Source organism: Miniopterus natalensis, chromosome 7 (genome assembly GCF_054644295.1).
Source record: "Miniopterus natalensis isolate mMinNat1 chromosome 7, mMinNat1.hap1, whole genome shotgun sequence".
Classification (NCBI taxonomy): Eukaryota; Metazoa; Chordata; class Mammalia; order Chiroptera; family Miniopteridae; genus Miniopterus; species Miniopterus natalensis.
Window position 1 is genome coordinate 37,722,880 of NC_142087.1, and position 24,459 is coordinate 37,747,338.

The following is a 24,459-nucleotide window of genomic DNA, read 5'->3' on the forward strand; positions in this document are numbered from 1 at the left end:
CTGACTCCTTTTGTGCACTTACTATTTCTAAGATCCTGTTGGAAGTATTTTACATGCATCAACTCACTGAATTTAAAAACCACCATCCTCTGTAATAGGTGTTATTGTTTCCCCCCATTTTACTGAAAAGTCAGGTAAGTTGTCCAAGGTCACAGGGCTGGTGAATGTGGAGCTGGGTTCTGGGGTCTGACCCCATGTGTCCCACTGCCTCCATTTGGACGTCAAAGCAACTCAGGAGGGTTCTACCTGACAGGCCTGTGTGGACAGTTATCACGGGCCCGGAGAGAATAAAATATAAGAAAACCCACGTGAATCCCTGAAAACAACCTCTTTAAATGTGTTTTTACATCAGGTCAGTTCCCTTCTTTAAACGTCTCAAGGTCCCACTGCTACAGGATAAAATCCAACTTCATGAGCACAGCCAGCTCCCCAGTCCCCTTCTCTGCGCACTCGGACCTCTGCACACATCCAGAACACAGCATGTTCAGCTCTCTCCCCGGGCCTAGCCCACGCCATATAATCTCCCTCTGAATACCAGACGAGCCTCATAACCCGCCAGAGCTCATCTCTAAAAAACATCATTGTCCCACCTAAAGATCTTCCAAGGGGTCTCCATTGCTCATCGAGTAAAACCTATTTTCTTTAAATGGCAAATGTGGCCCCCCACACTTGTGCCTGCATTGGGTCTCTATAGTCTCGGCTGTTACTGTCCCATGTGCCACCCATCCCTGGCCACCTTCCTGAGACCTCCTCATGGATCCTCTGCCAGGGGCCCTCCTCCTCCCACTCATGCTTCAGTTTAAGCCCACGTGGCCTGCTGGTCTCAGCTTGGCAGACTAAATGTCACTTTCTCAGGCAAGTTTTTCAAGACCCAAGTCATGACTCCCATTTCTTCATGACATCTGATGTCATCCTCAGTGGTCTGTGAATGTGGATCTGCCCATCCGGGTCACACAGCTTCTCTGTGCCCTCAGGTCTTATACCCACCTTGCTTTGCTCATTCAAATCCCCTTCCTGACCCCAGCGGGAATTCCGGTGTGCAGCCCAAATTTACAGGGAAGCACTTATCCTGCTCTGTGCCAGGCACTCTGTGAGGTATGGTGAGGGATACAAAGGTAATAGAAATAGAGCCCCTACTTTCCAGAAGCTTGCAGTTGTCTGAAGTAGAGACAGGCAAGGACATACCACACTCATATAAAGTGCAATAAGGTAAGCATCCTAGGACACTTAAACTTCATACTGAGATATGCACACCTCTGAGGACACTTGGAGATTTTCCGGGGGGTACAAGTAGTTTTAAAAGTTTTAATCTCCAGGTATTTATTTTCTATATGGATTCTGCCCAAACTGATCATCTTGAGGGGCCCCCATGCATAGTCATCATTCTTGCACTTGACAAAAGACATCTCAAATATTAAAATGGGTGAAAAAAACCTCCAGATATGCAACTAAGAGATGGATTGAAATATTGACTCCAAAAACTTACAGAGCTTCCTGCCTTCCCTGTCTGAAACATATTTCTGTTAAGGATAAAACTTGGTGTTAAAAATGGGATATTTTGGTTCAGGTTGGGATGAATTCAGAATTCCCGAAGTGGTACAGGCTGGTAATTCTCATTCTTTCAAATTGAATTGGAATGTTGTGCAGGAGGCCGAATTTTCTTGGATGAAACCCATGTGCCTTATTTCAGGTTTGGTATGCTTTAATCTATCAGGTAGTTAAAATATATTTATCACATGTGTCCACAGTGGAAGGTTCTTCTCTATCTATTGAACAAAAACTCCCAAGAAATAGGAGTATGTTGAAAATGAACAGTAAAGAAGAGTAAATACAGAGATGATGTTCCATATTGATTAATGAAAAGCAAAACTTTTAAATATTTTGCTCCAGATACATTTAAAATCATTAAAATAGCTTATTCGGAAGATGGTTCCCTGGCATCCAAATGGCCAGTGGAGACCAGCAGCGAAAATGTCCAGGCTAAGATGCCAGGAATCCCAAGGACAGTGGCGGTGTGGGTCCCGGTGGTGATTCAGTTCGAGAGGCACAGGGAGCCTCGGGGTAGGAAGGTCGAAGGTGTGCTGGGCAGGGTGACAGGCCCCAAGCTGGCCTCACACCGCTGGCACACCCAAGGCTCCCCAAGTCCAGACACAAGGCTCAGGTGGGCCTGGGCCAGGCTGGCTCAGGAAGTGGGGGGTCATGGACGGGTTTACGTTTGAGTCCCACTGGGGAAGGGGCTGCCCTTGGAGGGCAGTTTTGAATGAAAACGAGCAGGATTCTTGCTGTCCTAGTGCAAGACTACTGCTTTGTCAGCAAAGGCTCTGGGCTGGAAAGTGAGGGGGATCCAGGAGCAGGGCTCACAAGGATGGTGGACAAATAAAGCACAATGTTAATAAGTCCCGTGGGCCAGGTGTGTTTTATATCCACGGTCTCATTTATTCGCCACTGCAACTGTGTAAGTTTCCACCTTCAGATGAGAAAGGCTCAGGACACTAAGAATCTTTGAAGATGGGATTCCAACCCGGGTCCCTTTTTGAATTTCAGAATGACCTGAACAGAGTGGGTGCCTTGTTTGTGCACATCAGTTCTCTAAGCCCCTGATGTGACTAGTCCTGGGAGTGGGAGGAGGGGCTGTGTGGTGTGGGGTACACACTGAGTGGTGGGAGTGAAGAGGGAAGGGACAGTGACCCTGCAGGCAAAGTAGCTGTAGGAAACCTAGAGGTCCTTGCTTTGGGCACTGGCCTGCCTTGGCTTGGTCAAGTCCTTTGGCATCCAATTCATGCCATCAGAACTGAAGACCGCTGAAGGAGGAATGTGGATGTGGAAGAAGATGAGCCTGGGATTGATGCATTTATTTTAAAGCTCTTGCTCATAAATAAAAATGGCCCTGTATTTTTGATGCATTACTGTTACTGTTGCTGCTGGCGATAATCTAGAGTATTATGAAGTCAGTTATTCAGTATTCAGAGCATTAGATGTCCCTTCAGTGGTTTCTGAATAAGTTTTTATTAAAAAACTTTATGCGATTTTTCAATATGATGCTTCCATAACACCTACGTCTATAATTTTACATTAAGTAGCTTTTCATTTTTGTGGGAGTGAAATCTACAAGGTAAAATATGCCACCATGCTTTACGGACTGAATCTGCCTCGCGTGTCACAAAAGCGATAATGGTGACACAGAAAACAGCTGGCTTCGGCATTAATAATCCTTAACAACACTTATTTGATAGGTGCATTTGCTTTCCCCTGAGGCTATGGATGTTAAAATCTTGGAATTTTGATGAATAATTTTTGGTTTCAGCTGCAGAAAAAGAAAACCCAAGTTGAGATGGCTGGGTGCATGGGAAGTGATTAGTTCATTTTCCTGAATTGCTAAGGATCCCCACCCCCCACCCCATTAAAGAAACAATAAAAATCAACTAATGAATTAGAAGCAAACGCTGAGAATTGTTCTATGATGAAGAAAACTTGGGAATACTTTATTTAACCTAAATTCAAAAATCTAACTGGCAGCATGTTACAAGAGCATTTTCTAAGGATAGCTCTCACATGAAGCACCCTCCACACCCAGAATTACTGGGTTAGAAATGCTCACCAGTCCACTGGAATTTTAATTTAGTGGCAGTAAAAGAGGAGAGAATAGGCATTGGAGCTATAATAAAATACACCTTTTTAGAAGTAGTGTCAAAAGCAATGACTTAAATAATGATGTTAAACAGTGGTTTCAGTTAATAAATTTCAGTGGCTCCCACCCAGTGATAAATCTCCGCTCAGTGGAGGAGGTTTCCCACGGCGTGAGCCTTTTTCCTTCACTGCCTCACTCTGCTGCTTGGCAGCCACTTGCTAATTACCCGGTTTCGTCTAAATTGGCTCACAGGTGTGTGCTCTTCTTGTAACCTAGAACTAGGGACACACTTTCTATTCTATGCATGAATAGCATTTCCTCTCAAACACGTACTCCACATACTGATGTTTATAATTCACTCATAACATTCCCTAAAGCTCCCATTTCAGACTGAAATAAAAAAGTCCGTCAACGTTAACTGCAAATATTTGCGGCTTTTTCTAGATAATTAGTTTCATGGAATGTTGATGTCCAGGCACATTAGAGAACATACGAAATGCTGGCTCTGGACACCAAAAGGTCATGTCAGATTTAGGTAAGAGAAAATTGGTATAAACCAAACACTTAGGGGCAGGCTACATAGAAATTCTAACATAGCTTCAGCAAACAACAAGTGTTGGCGAGGCTGTGGAGAAAAGGGGACCCTCTTGCACTGTTGGTGGGAATGCGGACTGGTGCAGCCACTGTGGAAGGCAGTATGGAGTTACCTCAAAAAATTAAAAGATGGAACTGCCTTATGACCCAGAGATTCCACATCTGGGAATATATCCTAAGAATCCTGAAACACTGCTTTGAAAAAAATCTATGGCCTGGCCGGGCGTGGCTCAGTGGTTGAGCGTCGACCTAGGATCCAGGCGATCGGGGTTCGATTCCCGGTCAGGGCACATGCCCGGGTGGTGGGCTCGATCAATGACTCATCATTGATGCTTCTGTCTCTCTCTCTCCCTCTCCTTTCCTCTCTCTGAAATCAATAAAGATATATTTAAAAAAAAAGAAAAAAAAAGAGGAAAAAAAAGAAAAAATCTATGCACCCCTATGTTCATTGCAGTGTTATTTACAGTAGCCAAGATTTAGAAGCAGCCCAAGGGTCCACCAGTAGATGACTAGATAAAAAGGCTGTGGTGCATTTACACAATGAAATACTACTTGGCCGTGAAAAGGAAATCTTCCCCTTTGTGACAGCATGGTGGACCTGGAGAGCATTATGCTAAATGAAATACGCCAGTTAAAGAAAGACAAGTACCATATGATTTCACTCATAATGGAATCTAATAAACTAAATTAACGAACAAAATAGATACAGACTCACAGATAGAGAAAAGACTGACAGCTGTCAGAGGGGAGGGGGGGTTGCAGGGCTGGGTGAAAAAGGTGAAGGGATTAAGCAAAAAACCCCCAAAACTCATAGACAAAGACAACACTATGGTGGTGACCAGAGAGAAAGGGGGTGGGGGAGGCAGAGAAGGGTAAGGGGGATAAACGGTGATGGAAGGAGACCTGACTCCAGGTGGTGAGCACACAATACAATATGCAGATACGTATTACAGAATTGTACATCTGAACCTACGTAATTTTAGTAACCAATGTCACCCCAATAAATTCTCAGCCCCATTTAGTTCTCCAGTGGTTTCTTAGCCTTCCAAACCTCCTCTTTAAAACGTCCTTGTGCGAGTCTCACAAGCTGGTTTGGACGAAGTCTTTCGGGAAGGAACCTGTCAGGTCTATGGAATTAAGCTGTTTTCACTTACGTGTAGTCCAGCCTTAAGGGTGCGTCAGGGCAGCTTCAGACACAGCCAAGGCTGCTGTTTTGAGCTGCCATCAGAGCTGCTCCATTTCTGCAAGACTTTAAAAACTGAAGGAAAATATGCTTCTCCCAGTTTATAATCTAGCTTATTGCCTTTCTAACCCATGTTTGTTTTTTGTTGAAAAGTTTAGAACAATGATGATAATCTTTGTACTTTGGAGAAAGATGAAGTATGTTGGTGAAAACATAAGTGGTTCCCTTTGACAATTCTTTCTGGAAGGAGGCACTGACATGTGTAGAATGTGTTAGCTTTTATGAAAGCTAGGAGTATACACTATACTTGGGTTAAAGCCTGAACTACCTACGTGCTACTGAGATATGTGTTCTTTGGAACCCAGTTAATCACAATGATAAGAATGTAGCTAGTATTTATTGAGAGGGTACTTCCAGAGCTGGTATCTGAGCCTAGCCAGTCTAGCTCCAGAGTCTACACTCTAATCAACCACTCTGCTCTATTATCTCTTGAAGGGAAAGGTATTGTTCTGGTTACTGACATAAAACATGTTTGTATATGGAAGGAGTTTTAGGGCCAAGTTTGAAAGACATGACTGTGACCATGTTGCATGAGCAAAGAAATATTTGTAAATAAAAACCAATAATGGGGTGACTCCTAGCAGGACTTAAAATTATAATGTTCTGAAGCATTTCTGGAAACACCATCTACCTAAAAGAACCATTATTTGGATTGCATTCTTTTTGGATTATATTCAGTCCTCCCTAACAGTTAATAAACATTTCCAGCTTGCAGTGGTACCACTGTGAGTGGGAGTGCAAAAGCTGCTATTATTCTTGACATGGAAAGCAGAATAATAAAGGCAGACAAGTCAGATTTGAGTGACAGGGGTAAACATTAGGCCTCCAAAGAGAAACTCTTATATAGAAAAGAATGGAAGGGTTGGTAGGCAGGGAGTGGCAACAATCTGCTCTGCTACCAGAGGGACCTTTGGTCCTTGATCCCTGAGACAGGTTGTACAGCAATATTGTATGAAGAGCTGGGAAGAGGCACACAAGGAAGTGTTTGTAGCCTCAGAAGGGAGGAACATGACAGATGTTCACACTACAAGAGCCTCCCACTGGCTGAGTCACGGAGCATTCATCAGGCCTGTCTCCAAAGAGAACCCTCATAAACCCATCCCGAGTACTCGTTCATGCCGTAAAGAGAGGAACAGAGAGAAGGCACTCAAGGAGAGAAAAAAGAATGGCAGCCTTCAGAATGGAGGGGTTTGGTGACCCAAAGGATCTGGCTGCCTTCTGTCACAGAGAAGGAAAGTGAAGGGAAAAGCCTATATTCACATGCTTCGGGGCCACTGCCAGATAAATAAAAGCTTTCATCGCTCTCTATCTTCTTTAATTAAGCTTTTCCCACTATACAAGTGGGATTGCTTTTATTTAAGAAAGGGGAATAAATCTAATAAATGAGTAAAATAGAGGTAAGTTGACTCCCTAGACATAGCTCAGTGCAGGCAATCTCAAATTTTCAATGGCAGTGGGGGGGGGGGGGGGGCATTACACCAGGAAATTCCCAGAGGCACTGAGTGAGAAGGAAGACAAGGGAAGTAACTTGCAATGGCCAGAACTTCCTAAGCTGTTTGCTGCCTTGACAAACTTGTCCAGTGCTGTGTCCGTGTGTGATAAAGGAACTTGTCATGAAAGTCAGGAAGAGTGGTTCTAGGTCTACACTGGGTCTCACTTTTTCACCTGCTATACGGGGTAGAGATGGGGAGAAAGAGTCTAAAGTAGTTTCCAAATCTGGTGTTGCAGCAAAATCACAAATTAGTAAGATCTGGTTGTTTACAAAGATACCAGTGCTGTGTAATTCCTGAGGTCACTGCAGGGGTCCTGACCCCTTACTAAGCCAGTCACTTGGTAGGTGCACAGAAATGTTTGTTCAATTTTGGATGAACTAGGCCTGAAGGAAATTGCTTTGCTTTGCAAGGGATGATGGTGCTGGAGGCCTGGGGAAGCCAGCACCAGGGAAACTACCTGGACACTTAGCTCCTTGCAAAGGGCTGAAGCTGGAAGAAAGATGTGACCTCATATTTTCCTTGCTGTTGAACAAAAGGCCCCTTAGGAGATCAGAAACATACGACATTTCTCCTAAGTTGAATACTGCATACACTCCATGAAATATGCATGTTAGTCCATACAGTTTGCAAATACTTTTGCACACATAACTCATTTGAACTTATGTGGAGGAAGACCAGTTAAATCCATTTGTTCTTTAAATTTCAACTGTTTCAATTACAAAACAGGAAAGTTGGGCTTCAAGATTCTGAAGTTTTAACCAGCTCAAAAAGATTTTATACCTTTCTACTTCAAGTGAGGAACACCTCTAAAGTACTCTTAAAGATTGAAAAAGCATTTGTTTTAAGATAGTCTAAAACTGGGTGCCTGCTTAACAGCAGGACGTCATTTATCTTCAAATTATTTTATATTAATTTAGGCCCCATTATTCGATGGGTATATTCCCACTATGGCATCTCTAACAACATGGGTGGATGCTACCTAATGCGATCTACTTTTGGTTTTAATATTTATTTATTTATTTATTTTCAACCCTCCCCCGAGGATATATTTTCCATTGATTCTATAGAGAGGAAGGGAGATGGAGAGAGAGAGAGAGAAATATCGATGTGAGAGAGAAACATCGATCAGGGATCAAACCCACAACCTGGGTATGTACCCTTACAGGAATCGAACCCATGGCCCCTTGGTGCAAGTACAACAATGCAACCACTGAGCAACACCAGCCAGGGCAATTTTTTGTTTTATCTTTTCATTTGCAACCTGACTTTAAACATTCTCACTAGTAATGAGCAAGTTTATTAAGAGCACAGGAATGAGAAATGTCTATGATCTGACCTTTTAGCTAATTGGCCAATATCTTTTAAAATTAATCTGGTGAAGAGAAACTAATCTTTCAAAGGAAGTTTGTGGATAAGCTGTTAATTCTAATTGTTTAATTGTTCATTTTTCCTTGGGAAAGTAGAAAACGAGAGTGAAATTCGGGCAGGCCCTGCATGGAGATCTTGGCACTGTTCTTTAGAATACTTAGACCTCGTGAGGGTCTCTGTTTGCCTGAGTATGAATCATACTTCCTCACAGCCTCCCTATTTAAATTTGGGCCCCAGAGAATACTCCAATTTATGGGGCAATACTTTTAAATCAATCTCAAACAGGATTGAGTAAATGAATCCAAACATAACCTACCACGCCCTGACAATGTGGGGACATCTTAGCCAGGAAGAGCAATGCCAGCTGACCTACAATCTGTACTTAAGGAGTGAGCTGCACTGGAGCTTGGAGGGATAAAAACAAAAGTTTTTACAGAAGACTTAGCTTTTGATTCAAAAAACGTTTTTCTTTCAATTCTACTGAGAAATAATTTCAACTGTTCACCTGCATCTGGGGGCCAGAATGCAGGAGCCAAAGCTCCTTTATACAGTGTGGAGAACTTGGGTAGATGCTCGGACGAGTCTTGGCTGCAGGGGTGACAAGCTGAGGAAAGCTGGGTCTTATTCTAAGAACTGTTATTTATTGCTTCAAAGGCCTGAAGGGGAACTTTGAGCTACGAAAATATAAACCATATTTATCTTTCTGAAAATCCTTATTAAAAATGTTCATTCCACATAGAGTATGTGGAAGAGATGCAGAAGAAAAACAGATGAGCAGCAAATAGAAGAAAGTCACTAGAGCCAAGCTTACTCTGTGCAGAAGTGGAAGTTCTAAAGGTATTTCCACTTTAATCTTCCCTCTCTGCACCGTTATTTTTTTCACACAAAAGTTTGCTCCTAGCTCAGAGTCCCTGGAGGAAATCTCTTTTAGGTTTCTCTACTTCAAATTATCAGCAAATTATAATTATGAACAAATAAAACTTATTACATAAGGTGTAGATGGAGCTGGGGGGATATGTACGAAGAGGTAGGTCAGTGTGGAAATAAGCATTTAGTTTAACAAGATGGACTATCACTAAAAACAGTGCCTTGATTTCCTGACATGTCTAAAGAAAAACTGTTAGGAAGACTAGGAGTTGCCCAGCCGGGCGTGGCTCAGCAGTTGAGCATCGACCTAGGATCCAGGAGGTTGTGGTTCGATTCCCAGTCAGGGCACGTGCCCGGGGTTGCGGGCTCGATCCCCAGTCGGGGTGTGCAGGAGGCAGACAATTGATGACTCTCTCATCATTGATGTTTTAACTCTCTCTCTCCCTCTCCCTTCCTCTCTGAAATCAATAAAGATAAAAAAAAGAAAAAAAAAGAAAAGGGGTTGATTAGCCCTTAACGTAGAAAAGAAATAGTCAGAGGTGCTGGAGATGACGATTCTCAAATTCACCCAGGTGAGTAGATGCTTTGTTGGGCCAACATGAGGTATCCTTCTTGCCTAGTTGGAATATTCTACTGCTTAACTGGTGTCTGGCACACAGTAACTCCCAACTTGTTCATTCATCATTCACTCGTTCTTGGCTTCTCATTGAGCATCTGCTTCTGGCCAGCTCTCTACGAGGCAGCTGGTAGGTACTTGCTGAATCAATGAATGCGCTCTGTGGTGTTCTTGTGGTGTGAGGTCACGAGGAGACATTCTGCTGAAGCATCTCCCTCTTTAGCTGGCCTGTGACACAGAATGTCCTTGCCAGGCTGAGGGCAGTTCTGTCTGATGGACAGTGACATTTCTCATTGCAAATAACTGTCTGTATCTGGTTGTCTATATCAGTCCCTGTGATCTATGCTAGTGTGACCTGAAGTCCTGAAGCATGACACTGAGCATGCAGAGTCTCTGAGCATCACAGATGTTGTAACTTTAACTCTACATTGTTAAAATCCATGCATTGTGCTCTTCTTGAGTACAGGTGCCCTGACATCCACTTCATCATTTCTTTTGTCTGAACTTCGCTAACTTGGTGGGTTGGCTACTGGACTGGAGCTCTGAGCTTAGCTTTGATCTCACCATGCAGGGTCTCTTTTTTTGTCACCATCAGCGTGAGCCCCATGCAGCACCCTTGTGGAGCCTTGGACTAGTGAGTCCCCAAACAGGTGCACAGATGCCTGTGTGGGAACAGGGAGACTCTGGACGCTCAGTGTTATATTTGAGGACAGCTAAGACAATTTTAATTAAGAGGTATTTTCAGATATGACTGTATTATAGGAAATTTGCGTTTTTGGAGAAACATTATAACTTAGAAGGAAGGGGTTGCACTGGAGATTCATTTATTAAAGACTGACCATGTGATTTTGAGGGGTGTGCTATGTAAAGCCTGTGAAAGAGGCCACATGAAATACATGGGAAGGAGCGTAAGCCCCGAGCCTCTTCTCAGGGGGGCATCACAGGTTATCACACATTACTAGAGTCCCTGTCCCCACACTGCAGGCACACAGCTCTATGTTAGTTCTGTTCCTAACCCCCACTTCTCACCTCATGGGTCTCAATTCTTCTATTTATGAAATGAGATGAGTAATACTAATATAGTCAGATAACAAAATACCTTAAATTGGTTATAGCACAAAGCCTAGTACATGATCGGCACTTCATATTTATTGAATGAATAGACAAAAATGCTGAGTTTCAGAAAGAAAAGTATTATATCAACCCAAACTACTAATGGAAAAAGTATATATTTATCACTTTTTGTTAAATGAGAAGGAAACACACTTAAAAATAAATAAGCTTTGACACTATATTTAATATTAGAAAACATATTTTAGTCATATGCAACCTAGATTACTGAATAAAGTAAAACCTACAACTGCCCCACTGCTATTACTGTTGTATGAATTACTCACTTCTATCCCAGATTTTTCTGATTACTCCCTATTATCTTTATTTCCAGTTTTCTCTCCAGGATAATTCCACACTAATTAATCTTCTTAAAGCACTGTTTTCACCACTACGTGGCTTAGAAACATCCCTTTTCTCTCCCTGCCTTTCTGTCTTTCATTAAATAACACCCCTTATTCAAAGTCTTTTCACAAGTGTCCTCACTTTAGCTCTCAGCCCTTTGTTCTTGGCCCCCTCCAATTCAGCGTTTTTATCTGGGGTGTACAGATTTTTTCAGGCTGGATTTTATTAAGTCTGTGAATGCCTGAACATCTACATAAAACTGTATGTACCTGTGAATTTTTCCTGAGGGATGATCCATTTCAACAAGTGATAAAGAAGACTCAAGATGCCACAGAGGTGAAGACCTTTCCCACCTCACACCTTCTGCAGGGGGCAGTGCTCCTCCCTGACCTCTGACAACAGAAACCCCCCTTCAAGGCCAGCTGATGACTTTCCCTGCCTCCCTCACAACCCCCATCCAGGCCCCCCACACCCTCTACCCTTCTTCGGCTCCTGGAAATCCCAGCCAAGTGCTGGGGCACTGGCACCTGACCATGATGTGCCCTCCAGATTTCACGATGCATGGCCGCTCTCCCTGAAGGAACTGGCAAGTGCCTCTGACTGGATCCTCTGATATTTCTGTGTATCCAGCCCACAGATGAGCTTAGAAGTGAGAAAGAGGGACTTGGTGCTGGGCAGGCCGTGCCTGTCACCATCTTACTGAGTTTCCTTCCACAACGACCTTGCACCATCTTTTCTGAGTTCTCTAAAGCAGGAGTCTTGAAGTCAGTTTTAAAATAAAACTAAACAATAATGAAAAGAACACTACTCCAGGGCTCCCTCGTTTGCACACCATGTGGCTGGCAGGTGTTCTCCCAAATCATTTTGGAGGAGTGGTTCTAAATTTGTTCTAAATGTGTGCTTCCCGCTCAAGGCCTGCACGCTCTGTGGGGTATGTGGGCATCTTTCATGTGAAATATGGTAAGTTCTGGGCAATCCTACCCACCTGCGTGCTCATCTGCCCCTCACCGGGAACTGTGCTTTTGAAATCCCAACTCTGCCCTGGCTCTAAGTGTGGACATGCAGTAACAGGCGTGCTTCTTCTCCTTTGATCTCTGGTGTGCCAAATCCTAAATCCTAAATGCTACAGTTGTATTAATGGCTGGTCAGGCAGATGTGATGAAGTGAATACTGGGTCATCAATGTATTAGCCGCCAGACGGGAAACAATTAAATGGAGGGGAGACAGGAAGAACACACTAAAAAAGCCACAGATCTGGCTTGAATGTGGTCCCTTCAATTTGCAGAAACATTATCATTATCATCAAAGGTCAAAGTCAGTTACTGGTAGAAAAATCAATAAAGTCGAGGGGCGGCGGTACTGAATAGATAAATTCATGACATGCCCTTTGTATTGAAGGAACTTTTGAAAATCTATGTATTTCCACCCTTGGGAATAAAAGTGTTTGTCAATAAACTGGACCACTCATGTAGTTTCATGGGTTCCTGCTGGGAATAGATTTTAAAGAATTATATCAGTATAAAATAGAGGGGGGAAAGGGAGCAGAGGTGTAAAACCTGCATTTGTCTGTTAGTATTGATCACCCGTTTTGTTAGACTCTTACAATAAGGTGTTTGTGTTTTTATTTTAATGAAGGTGATCCGTGAGCATGTGCTACCTGTCCATGCCAATTACTGAGGTGATCAGAGTCTTCATCACTGGCAATCTGAGACCAGCAGTTATATTAGACTTGTAGCATACTACACAGGTATGCCTCATTTTACTGTGCTTTGCAGATGGTTTGTTTTTTTACAAATTGAAAGTTTGTGGCAACCCTGCGTCAAGCAAGTTATTGGCCCCATTTTTCCAACAGCATCTGCTCACTTCATGTCTGTGTCAAATTTTGGTAATTCTCATAATATTTTAAACTTTTTCATTATTATATTTCTTATGGTGATCTATGATGTTAATATTAATTGCTTTGGGGAGCCACCATCATCATAATCATCCGAACCTGCAGATGTGACTGAATTGTTACAATCTCATGATAAAACTCTAATGAATGAGGAGTTGTTTCTTACGGATGAGCAAAGAAAGTGGTTTCCTGAGATGGAATCTACTGGTTAACATGCCATGAAGACTGTTAAAATGACACCAATGGATTTAGAATATTACATAAATTTAGTTGATAAATCACAGAAGGCTTTGGGAGGATTGACTCCAATTCTGAAAGAAGTTCTACCGTGGGTAAAATGCTATCAAACAGCATTACATGTTCTTGAAAGGAAGAGTCAATCGATATGGCAAACTTCATTGTCATCTTATTTTAAGAAGTCGCCACAGTATCTCCAGCCTTCAGCACCCGCCCCCTCCCCCATCCGTCAGCAGTCATCAACATCGAGGCAAGACCTTCCACCAGCAAAAAGATTATGAGTCGCTGAAGGCTCAGATGATGGTTAGCATTTTTTAGTTTGGATGTAAAGAACTAGAACAAAGGGCTTCTCCAAAGGCATCAATTAATTCAGTTTGGAGGTGGCAGGGTATAGGAGAAGGCGCCTAGGATTGGACTAGGCACATGTCCTTGTTGTGTCTCAGGTGTAAGAGCTTGAACCAGAAGCTTGCACTCTGAAGACCTTAGCAACTCCTAAGAAAGGGGCTGTTTCGTACCAAGTTCAAGCTGGGTACTCTGCATGCCACATTTCTTCTGACTAGCAAAGCTACCTTGGAAGGAGGCGCTACTGACTTAATTTCAGAGGAGAAAACACTTGGAGGTCAAGCAGGTTACCTAGACACAGGTGCAGAGTCTGAAAGTGGTGATGTGTGGCTGTGGACTCTGCACCTGGCGTAGACTCTACACATGGTGCCACACAGGTTCTGGCCGAGGCTGTCAGGATTAGGAAGATAAGGCTCCACAGTGGCTCCATTTCAGCCACACTTAGAGTTTCCCACCCCAGAGCTTTGCTGTCCAACACTACCAGCAGGAAACAGCAACATGCAGCTATTTAAATCAATATTACAATTTACAATTCAGTTCCTCATTCTTAGTAGATACTTTCTGACTGTCAGTAGCCACATATGACTAGTGGCCCCCACATTAGACAGCACAGATAGAGACAATTTCCACCACTGCAGGAAGTTCCACTGGATAGTGCTCCTGCAAGTGCTGGAACTCTGCTCTCTGGCTACAACTGCCCCTTCTCCTGTCCTATGATTTTTAACTGAACCTGGCCTCCTTCCCTCTCCTTGTGGCCCACCAGACATCTCTTACTCCCCTGCCACCAAGCCTAGACCTTCCAACCACGGTTTTCTTGGCATTGCTGACTCCGGCGTTCCTTGACTTTCTGTGTACAGCCCCCTGCAAATCCCTAAACAACGGCAGATCACATCCTTTTGATTTTCCTGCGCTAGTTTCTGGGACATAATGCATTACCGGAAACAATGATATAATATAATGGAGAGAATGTAAGCTCTTTAACCCTAACTGGGTCCTCTCCGCTTCTTAGTGCCTCTTCCATTCATCTTATATTGACTCACTAACTCATCCTTTATGATACCTTGCTCCCGAAAACCTCAGAATTCTCACAATCTTCATTCTCCATAGATAACTTGCCTCATACTTGGTGGGGAAGATGAAAGAAAAACCAGGCCGTGAACTTCCTCAACATGTTCCTATAGCTTTATTTCAGTTTTCCTTTAGCCAAAGCGATCCACCATCTGCTTTCTACCCAGGAGTACAAATTTCTTGAATTCAGATCTTTGCTTATGATGTCTCTGCCATTTAGAAGTTCTCCCAATCTCACCTCGGCCACAAAGCTGTTTTTGGATCATTACATCTGATCCAAAATATATTTTCTTCTCCAACTTCCCCTAACGTTTTCTCTGTACCTCTCACACAAGTTTTTAATTGATGTTGTGCGTACTAATGTGTAGGTCATCTCATATCTTCCCCACTAAACCACAACCAGTGTGGGAAGGAGAGCTTGCTCAGCCCAGCTTGCATCTCTCGCAGCAACTGACACAGGTCTCTGAACAGAGGATATTCAGTACACGTACATTTAATGAATATATATATATATTTGCAAAGGTCAGATTCATTCCTAAGGTGGACAGATTTAATTCGGTAACAAACTGATGAATACAATTCTTCTAATGATCTCAACATGAAGTTCTAACTAAGCAATTACAGTATCAGAACTTGTGCTGAAAAACCAGGGTGTATGCGTTGGTGATTAGCACCGCAATAAACGCTGCTGTAGCAGTGCACACACAGTCCCGAGGGAGGGTGCAGTAGGTACGCGATGACAGAGAAGGGGCAAACGATTAAAGACTGATTCCAAAGCTGGAATAAACTTACCTTGGGTAGCAATATAATGATTGGGTCGATGATAGCCCTAAAAATAAATGAGAAAGAATATTTGATCAATAAGCGGCACAGGAGTCACATGCTAAGTTTGCCAAAATGAATGCATGCACAAATACCAACACGTGCATCATCTGAAAAGTCAAATTATCGGCCTAAGTACCACTGAGTTCCTCTTAATAAGCAAAGGTGCCTCAAATATTGCAGTTCCAATGCTTGCAGAGGGGGTGTGAGTAACTGAATCATACACGGGCTGTAAGATGACAGATGAGCAATAAGGACCAACAACTTATGGATTCTCTGAAATAACATGACCGGGACTCTTATTAGAGTGCAAACAGTCTGAGAATGTACAATAGAATTGCACTTATGGTTGGATGTTATTGGCAAAGAGCCAAGGCTGTAACACATATTCTGTTATATTGATATAGGCAGTTATATCGATAGTCATACTAAACATCATTCTTAAACGCTGCTAATACCATGACATGATGCTGCAGCAAAGGCCAGGAATTTAAAGAGGCAAGACCCCTTCCTTTTATCATCACCCTATAAGAAGGGAAAGATGAAAATTGAGACCACATAAAGAAGGGAGCAAAAAACACTGTAGAATCAATATCTGGGAAAGATAAAGTCAACTTAGAGAAAATGACACACAGGTAACATAATATCACCACGGACCTTAATATTTTCCATTTCTGTCCCCTGAGATGACCTAAAATACTGTGCCCAAAGCCACATGGAAAACAGAATAAAGCTACTTTATAACAGAATAAAACAGAATAAAGCTTGTACAAAAGCAAACACATTCTTCTGTACAACTGACTTGCTATAGGTTTCAAATACAGAATCATGACACAGATTAAATACAATTATTTCGATGATCCCTCATTTCTTGCTGGCTGATAAACTCCACAGGCAAGACACTGATCTGACTTATTTGTTCTATATATTAGTGCTAGCAAGGTGCTAGGAATAGGAGGAACGCGTTTGTCAAACTGAAGTAATCCACACAATCCATGAATGACCTATATTGTTAAACACAATGGTCATTTTTCAATCCTTACTACTTGGCCAATCAGCAGCATGAACACAATCCCCTTGAAATACTTTCTTCCTTGGCTTCTAGGATATAACCCTCTCCTGCTCTTCTTCCTACCCACTTCCCTCGCTACCCTTCCTCACTCATTTGTTGGTTCCTTCCCCCCCCTGATGCTGATGTTGGAGAGCCCAGTGTTTGGCCTTTTTCCTCTGTCTACACGCACTTCCTTATTGATCTCACCCACTCCCACGGCCTTCAGTACTGTCTGCACACGGATGAGTTCTGCATTCTTATTTCCAGTCTGGGCCTTTCCCCTGAAATCCTGAGGTGATACCAATTGCTTACCTGGCACCTCCACTTAGGTGTCTAACATTTGTTTAAAACTTAACATCTGAAGTGGAACTCATGCCCTCCCTACCTCCCACCTGAATCTGCTCCACCCACATTCTTCTTCTCAGGTAATTGCAACTCCCTCTCTTGAAGGCATCCTGACTCCTCTCTTCCTCCTACACCCCACAGCCAATGTGCCAGCAAATCCACTGTCTCCACTTTCAGCATAAAGCCAGCATCCTACCATTTCTCACCTTCAGTGCCACCGCTCAGCCAAGCCACCACCATCTCTCTGATTGCTTCCACAGCCATCTAACAGGTCTTGCTTCTGCTCTCACCCATCTACAGTTTATTCTCCTCAGCTGCCAGATCATGTCACTCTGTTCAAATCCCTCTTGTGACTGCCCATCTCACAGTAAAAGCCAAAGTGCTTGTGACTGTTTCTATTACCTGGCCCCACGACCTCTCTCATCTCATCACCTAGGACTCTCTTTCCCTTCACATCACTCTACCAACACTAACCAGCTTGTGTGTCTTCAAGTTCACCAGGCATCCTTCATACCAAGGCCTTCTCACAGCTGTTTCTCAGCCTGGAATGCTCTTCCCCCAGACATCTACATGGCTCAATCTCTCATCCTCTTTGCTCAAATGTACCTTTTCAGTGGATCTGACTCCAGCTGCTCTATTGAAAATTGCAATCCACCTCTGCTTGTCTCCTTACTCTGCCTTTATGGTTTTTGTTTTCTACACAGCACATACTACCATCTAATACCATACAGAATTAACTTATTTACTGTCCCTTTTTCTCAATCGACTCATCAGCTCCATTAGGTCAGAGGTTTGTTTGGGTATGAATTGTTCACAGTTACATCTCCAGTACCTAAAACAGTAACACCTGACGTATAATAGGTGCTCGATAAAATCTTATTGACTAAGTGGATAAACGGGCCGTGAATATTGACTCTTTGCAATGTTAAAATGAAAACTAATGAATCTGGTTTTTTCATTACTTTTATGTCTTTCTTCTTCTGTAGTTCTACCCACCCATTTTTAAAGCTTAGTTCAAATTACCTCCATTATAATGCCTAATCTGATCACGGTTACCTCTCCAGTCAGATTCAACAAACACTTCTTAGGTGCCTGCACTACTTCGGGCATGTGCAGGGAATACGAAGGTGAGAGGGCCCCTGTCCCTGTGCTCGAGAGCCCGGTACCGGTTGTAGGAGCTGAAACCGGAGCATGAGGAGGGCTCGCTTGGACTATGCCAAGGGAAGGAGTGTTACAGAGAAGATGTTTCTTGCTTTGTCTTCTAAAATGTGAGGCCTTGGGGAGCAGGTAACAGGCCTTGCACACCTCTAAGTACTCACGTAAGATACTCACTAAATGATTATTGGATAAAAGAATAAGTGCAATGCACTTTACTCAAAAAATCTAACAGGTTGAGTATGTTTTTTGGTCATTATCAAAATGGTATAGGGGTCTGCATCTGAGGAACAACATATGAACTATTCTTCAAATAACCATGGCTCAGGCCCCACGCGCAAATCTATAACCGAACTGCCAACCCTTTTCAAGTACCACTACAAATAACATTGTTATTGTAATTTTTAGATAAATCTTAGAGATTGTGATGCTAGGACTTTTAGTAGCATCTGAGTAATACTCAACCAAGAAAGTAAAATAATATATATGTGTGTACGTGTGTGTGTGTGTGTGTGTGTGTGTAAAACCTGTCCATGGAAGTATTGTCTATGGGAGCATTGGTGGACCAGGAAACAGTGTGACGGCCACGCAGAGAATGGCTTGGGAACTGTATGAAGGCTGAAATCTGTATAATGTAAATTTGGGTCACAGAAGTAACAGCAACTTTCCCTTGATTTTCAGTCTACTTTTGATTTCATTCATTCTTTCAACTGTAAACATGCTGTCGCCTAAAGAATTTATTCTAATGTAAGACATTAAGTTAACATGATGCAGGATGAACAAAGAAGCAGTCTTCAATAATTAAACAGCCTGCATATTTAATGGCATGTCTTGTGTGCATCAGAAGCCCTGGTTAACAGCTGTGGACTACTTTGAAGGCAACTTAAAAGTGCAGTGATGACAAGAGATGGCAAATCACTGAATTAGGAATTAGAGAGTTTTGTTCTATTAACATGCAAACAGATTTTTTAATGTGTAGAACAATCAAAGCTGTTAATAAAAAATGGAAATAACATTTTCGGAGTCCACATTGGCATGGGACAGCAAAAAAGGCACTGAATGCTCAGAGGAGTTGCCAGCAAATAGGCTGACTTGAGAAAAGGAGTGGCCATACTCTCACTGAAAGTTCTACAGTGTACAGGGCAATGTTAGGGTGTTTGCTTCTGGAGCTGGACCAGCATGTGCCCACCAATCCTTGAGGCAGACACACCATGTGGCATATGTCAGAACAGGTGGGCTTACTGACACTTTCAAGGTACATACATCGATATAATTTCCATTGATATAGTCTGAGTTGGTGTCTCCTTCTATGGTCTGCAGCCTCACCCTGGAATGGTCATCTGAAAAGGGAAAGGAAAACGATTAACAAATCAATCTGCTGAGATGCTCAGAGCCCCCAAATATAAGCACATTACATGGAGATCATCAACATCCATGACGCTTTAAAGATAAAGAGTTAAATACTACACACTTTCTATACTTCCTATTTTGCTATTAAGATTGGTTAAGAATTTATAATTCTTTGCATTTCACAGTAAATCTCATTAACTTATTCTTTGATCATTTACGGATGTGTAGAGTTGGGAGAGGTTTGAAACTTCTACATAAGAGTCCTGTGAATCACAGCAGAATTATTCCTTGGATTTAAAGTTTAGCAACTTCACTAAATCACATATAAGCCCTGAGATTTTTGAAGGTTGCCTATGACATCCACTTGACAAATGATGGTTATAAACCACACTCCAGCCTTCTGGGAGGTGAGGACATGGATCTAACTTCAGTCATCTGTGATTTCTCTAAGCCCTCCCTCTGCACCTGAGGGCACAGGCAGGTGGAACAAGGCTCTCCCCATCAGTCATGTGACTACATACCACTCATTTATGCCAGTAAGCCCGAGCAACGCGTCTGGGGAAGGGGCTGACAACACAGGCCTCAAATTGGGCCATTTTAAGGATTTAATGAAAACAGAGATTGCCAAGCACAATGTCTGACACACAAATATTATGTAGGGGTTGTGTTTGTGGTATTAGTCAACTATATTTAAATTCTTTTCTGAATGAAAAATTTCTCCACAAATACCATTAAGATATCTCAATTATTTCCTTGAAAATCTATACTATAAAAAGAAAAGTTAAAAAATACCCCTATAAGGGCAGGAATTTTCCTCACTGTTCTACTCCTGACCCTTAGATTAAGGCTTGGAACATAGTTGGTTTTCTCCCCAATTTTTTAAATGAATAAAAAATGAACCTTTTGTTTTTTGAAAAAATACATGATTTAAAAATTATTTTCCTAAATTAATGCTGTTTTTAGCAGAGGAACCTTTCTTTCCAATTAAAGCTTTACCCGAATCCAGTACTTAGAACAGATAAAAGCCAGATGCTCCAAAAGGGAAGCAAGTGGCAGGAAGGGAACACTTTGCAGAACTTCACTTCCAATGGCACTGGAGCAGTTGAAGGACCTTCCCCTCTACACTGCTAACTCACCTCAACAATTCATTTAGGTTAGTGGTGAGAAATGACACCTCAGTTTGAAGCAAGAGCCAGGAAGCTTGCAGGTGACAGACCTTTTCTTAAAAATCCTCACCTGAGGATGTTTTACTGATTTTTAGAGAGAGGGGAATGGGGAGAGAGAAACATCGATCAGTTGCCTCCTATTTGTTTCTTGACCAGGGATCAAACCCACAACCCAGGTATGTGCCCTGACTGGGAATCGAACCCACATCCTTTTTTGTAGTGTCTGGGAAGGCACCCTAAGCGGCCAAGGTGACAGACCACTTGGCCAGGTGACAGCCCATTTTATCCACAATCACTGGAATAAGCGTTGATTTGGATCTGTTCCTTGGTCTGACCTGCTAATGGATGAAAGTCAACATTTCATATCAGTCCCTCAAGTTCAACCCCTGTGGGATGAATGTTCTCAACAGTGTAGATGGAACCTTCCATCACTGATGGGATTTTTCACTTCAGTTCATGATAGTCATTTTATTTCATGTCAGTGCTTTATAATTAGTTGGGGATCAATACATTTATCTTGAATGTGGTGACAAAGTGGGTCAGACAAGGAGAAAAACCTGGAGGAAGCCATGTCTTCCTGCTCTGCTCGAAAGATCATATGGGGGGTGGTGCTGTGCACGAGCTCCAGGGTTGCTGCGCAGGTCAGAGCCCCCCACTTGTGATTCTGGACAGGTTGTTTAATCTCTGCTTTAGTTTCTTTATCTATAAAGTGGGGCTTAGCAATGCCCACCGCATGGATTATGGTGAGCAGGAAAGTAAAACACAAAAAGAGATTAGATACAAGCCCAACGTGTAGTCAGTGACGGATAAATGTCAGTTGTTGCTCTTTTCATGTGCTGCATAACAGATGCCACATTTTTCTTCTGTCTTTATAGTTGATGCCCTAACAGACGATAGTAACCCAGGAATGGAGGCATATGCAGTCAGAATTTCTCTTATGGTGACCTGCTTTAAGAACTAGTTTCCTAGAATACATTTTGCTTAAGACCCGAGGCTCCCTGTCCATAGATTGCTCGTGCTGAGGGCCAGGTGAGTCCGTGGGGCGCCGGGTGTGTGTGGATAGTCACGGCTTTTGTATTTGTTAGGAGAGCTGGTGCACACACAGCTATTTCAGAGTGGAGCTATAAGCAATTCCGCTGGTAAAGCCGCTTGAGCCTCCCAGATGAAGGATGCTACAATAGAACTGAATCATGGCCATTGTACACATATCAGGCTTTTAGGCAGCTTCTCCAGAGGGAGATTAGGTTTACCTCCCTGTAGTCCTCGACTTTCCCTGGGCAGTTTTTTAAAAGGCAGGCACCGCATTAGAGCCTCCCAATCTTTAGAAGCAGGCCTGTCTTAGGATCTATTGCACCTCCTTGTCAGAATCCCCCTTTCACAGTTTATTTCTCTTAGGCCTTTGGGATAAATGCTACCCATTCCCCGTGATTTACCACCCCTGGGCTCCTCAAATTGTTCAGGAATGTTCTCACTAGGGACTTCAATCTCTGACAAGACTGCACTCTCATGTCCCACAAATAGCACCTTTGAAATAGAGTTTTCCCATCATTGCCTACCGTTCATCAGTTAACTCTTCAAAATTTTTTAAATTCTGGCTGCTACTTCTCCAAATTTAATAGCTCCACTCCTCTGATGGTGGAGCAAGACACACAGAGTATTTCCTGAGAAGACAGACTGTTTTTCTTTCTCTTTATATGCATAGTAGTATCTTCTATTTATTTTAAAGTTGATTGTACTAAATTATAACCTCTTGTAGTCAGAGACCACATATTTTTCAATCAAAATATCCCCAAGAGCTTCTTTGCCAAGGCCACAAAGCTCAATCACAGCAAGTCTGCATGGCCACATGCAGCGGTCCTGCCTAACACATAGCAGGTGAGCACCAGTGTTCTTATAAAACAATGGACTATGATACAATCATTAAAAAGGATTACTCTACCTTTACCTGGAAAGACCCCTGCGACATACTGTAGAGTGAAGTAGAGCAGGTTACAAGGAGCATGTCTCGTAAGAGTCTATTTATATGAGACACTCTATGCATTTGTATATGTGTAGGAATGCAGGGTGGGATAATTGAATGGATGGGATTTCTGCTGGGTGCTAAAATCTGGGGTGGTATTTACTTCCATCTTTGTGATTTTACATACTACTTCAATTGTCTACACAGTTTATACTAACTTTATAATCAGAAAGAAAACAACAGACCTATCTTTATTTAACAAAAATAAAGCCATCAACTTCAAGGCAAAGAACAAAAAGAGATTTGAAGGAACAGACAAAAAGCTGGGTCTGAATTTTGTTGGTGAGGTTCTGGGCAATTTTTCCCAAGTTTTCATTACTGCACAATTTTTCTTTAATGTGTATCAACTGCTTTTATAATTAGGAAAAAAAGAAACCTACTTAGCCATGGATGCCTGGAATATGATCAAAAGCCAACTAAATTTTATATTATAATCATAACTCAATGTTACCCATCAAGAAAGTTAACAAAATCTGACATTTTGAGAAACAATCTGCATAAGGGCCTTGTTGCTATTCCTTTCATTTCTTTCAAAAAATCCTTTAATATATGAAATAGGGCAAAAATTATATTTTAGGGGTTAAGAAACAGGCATATAAAAAACCTGTTATAAAGCATAACAAACCACTGCTCACTGCTGAAAAATTATAATCTGCTGGTGCTTTTCCCCATGTATGTATGTGTCCATGCATGTATGTGTTTACATATGCATTTGTGTATGCATATGTGTATGCATTTATGAGTATATATGCATGTACACACGTGTGTATTTATGTGTGTGTGCTGCATGCATGTATTTTTTATGTGTGCATGTCTGTAGGGTAATTTGAGATTTAAAACAGCTCTCTATGCTCTAAGCCCCTAAAACATGTTACTGATGCCCTTTTCTTCAAGTAACATTATGTTTAAAATACTGCTAAGTAGCTTCAAGTATTTAAAGATTTTCACATTAAACACAATAGGCATGGGTAATAGGCTTGCTTGTGTGTGATTAGATATTACTATAGCAGCCGAAGTGGATCATGTCACTGATAATCTTCCACCTCCAACCAATTCGCTCTTTCTGCTAAAGATTGGTGACATATTTAAGGTAAACTGGACCCACAGTGATCTAAGTAACCTTTGCCCTCTGAGAGGAGACTCGAAATTAATTTTAATTACAATTGATCTTCAAATAATGGCTTTGCTCCTCCTGTGGTTACATTCTTGCCACTACACTGGTTTCATGGTTCAAGATGCAGAAAGGCCAGGTAACCTTTGGGAAGTGCTGGGTGCCTTACCTCTTGGTGATCCCTACCCTGGCCTGGTGTCCCCGCTTGTGTGCACCTGGTGCTCAGGCCACGCAGGTTCTCAGCATGAAGCAAGTAAGGAACCTTTGAGTGCAGTGGTGGGTGGCTCTTGCAAAGCTTTATTCTTGCTGTTGGTTTTAGGTGTTACTAATTTAGTTTCTTTTTACTTAGACACTCTGTCAGAAACTCTTACTCATTATCCTTCAGAGTCTTGGCAGGAGCCCTGTCCTATACTTTGCCTGATTTTTCTAGACTTACTTTTTGCCTTCCTAAACATGGTATATCAATCTGTCTGTTTCTCCCCCATTCTCATCCACCTGCGTTTTCATGCCAAAAGCTCTCCCTGCTGTTCTCATGTAACTAAACTCCGGTTCCCCACTCCTCCCTTCATCTGCCTTCACACCTAAGCCGGGTCATGACAGCGCTGGAGTCCTCAAAAGTGACAGTGTAGGAGTC

At 42.4% G+C, this 24,459-nt stretch overlaps 1 protein-coding gene across 1 annotated transcript in view; it reads right to left on the minus strand.

Moving 5' to 3' along the window:
* Positions 1-24,459, minus strand: part of PTPRM (protein tyrosine phosphatase receptor type M) — a 617,147-nt gene that overhangs the window by 50,233 nt on the left and 542,455 nt on the right. Inside the window, exons 20-21 of the mRNA XM_087818949.1 lie at positions 19,442-19,518; positions 15,598-15,634 (exon numbers count right to left, since the gene is read on the minus strand). Coding sequence (XP_087675075.1) covers positions 15,598-15,634; positions 19,442-19,518 — 114 coding nt within the window. The remainder of the gene's footprint in view (positions 1-15,597; positions 15,635-19,441; positions 19,519-24,459) is intronic.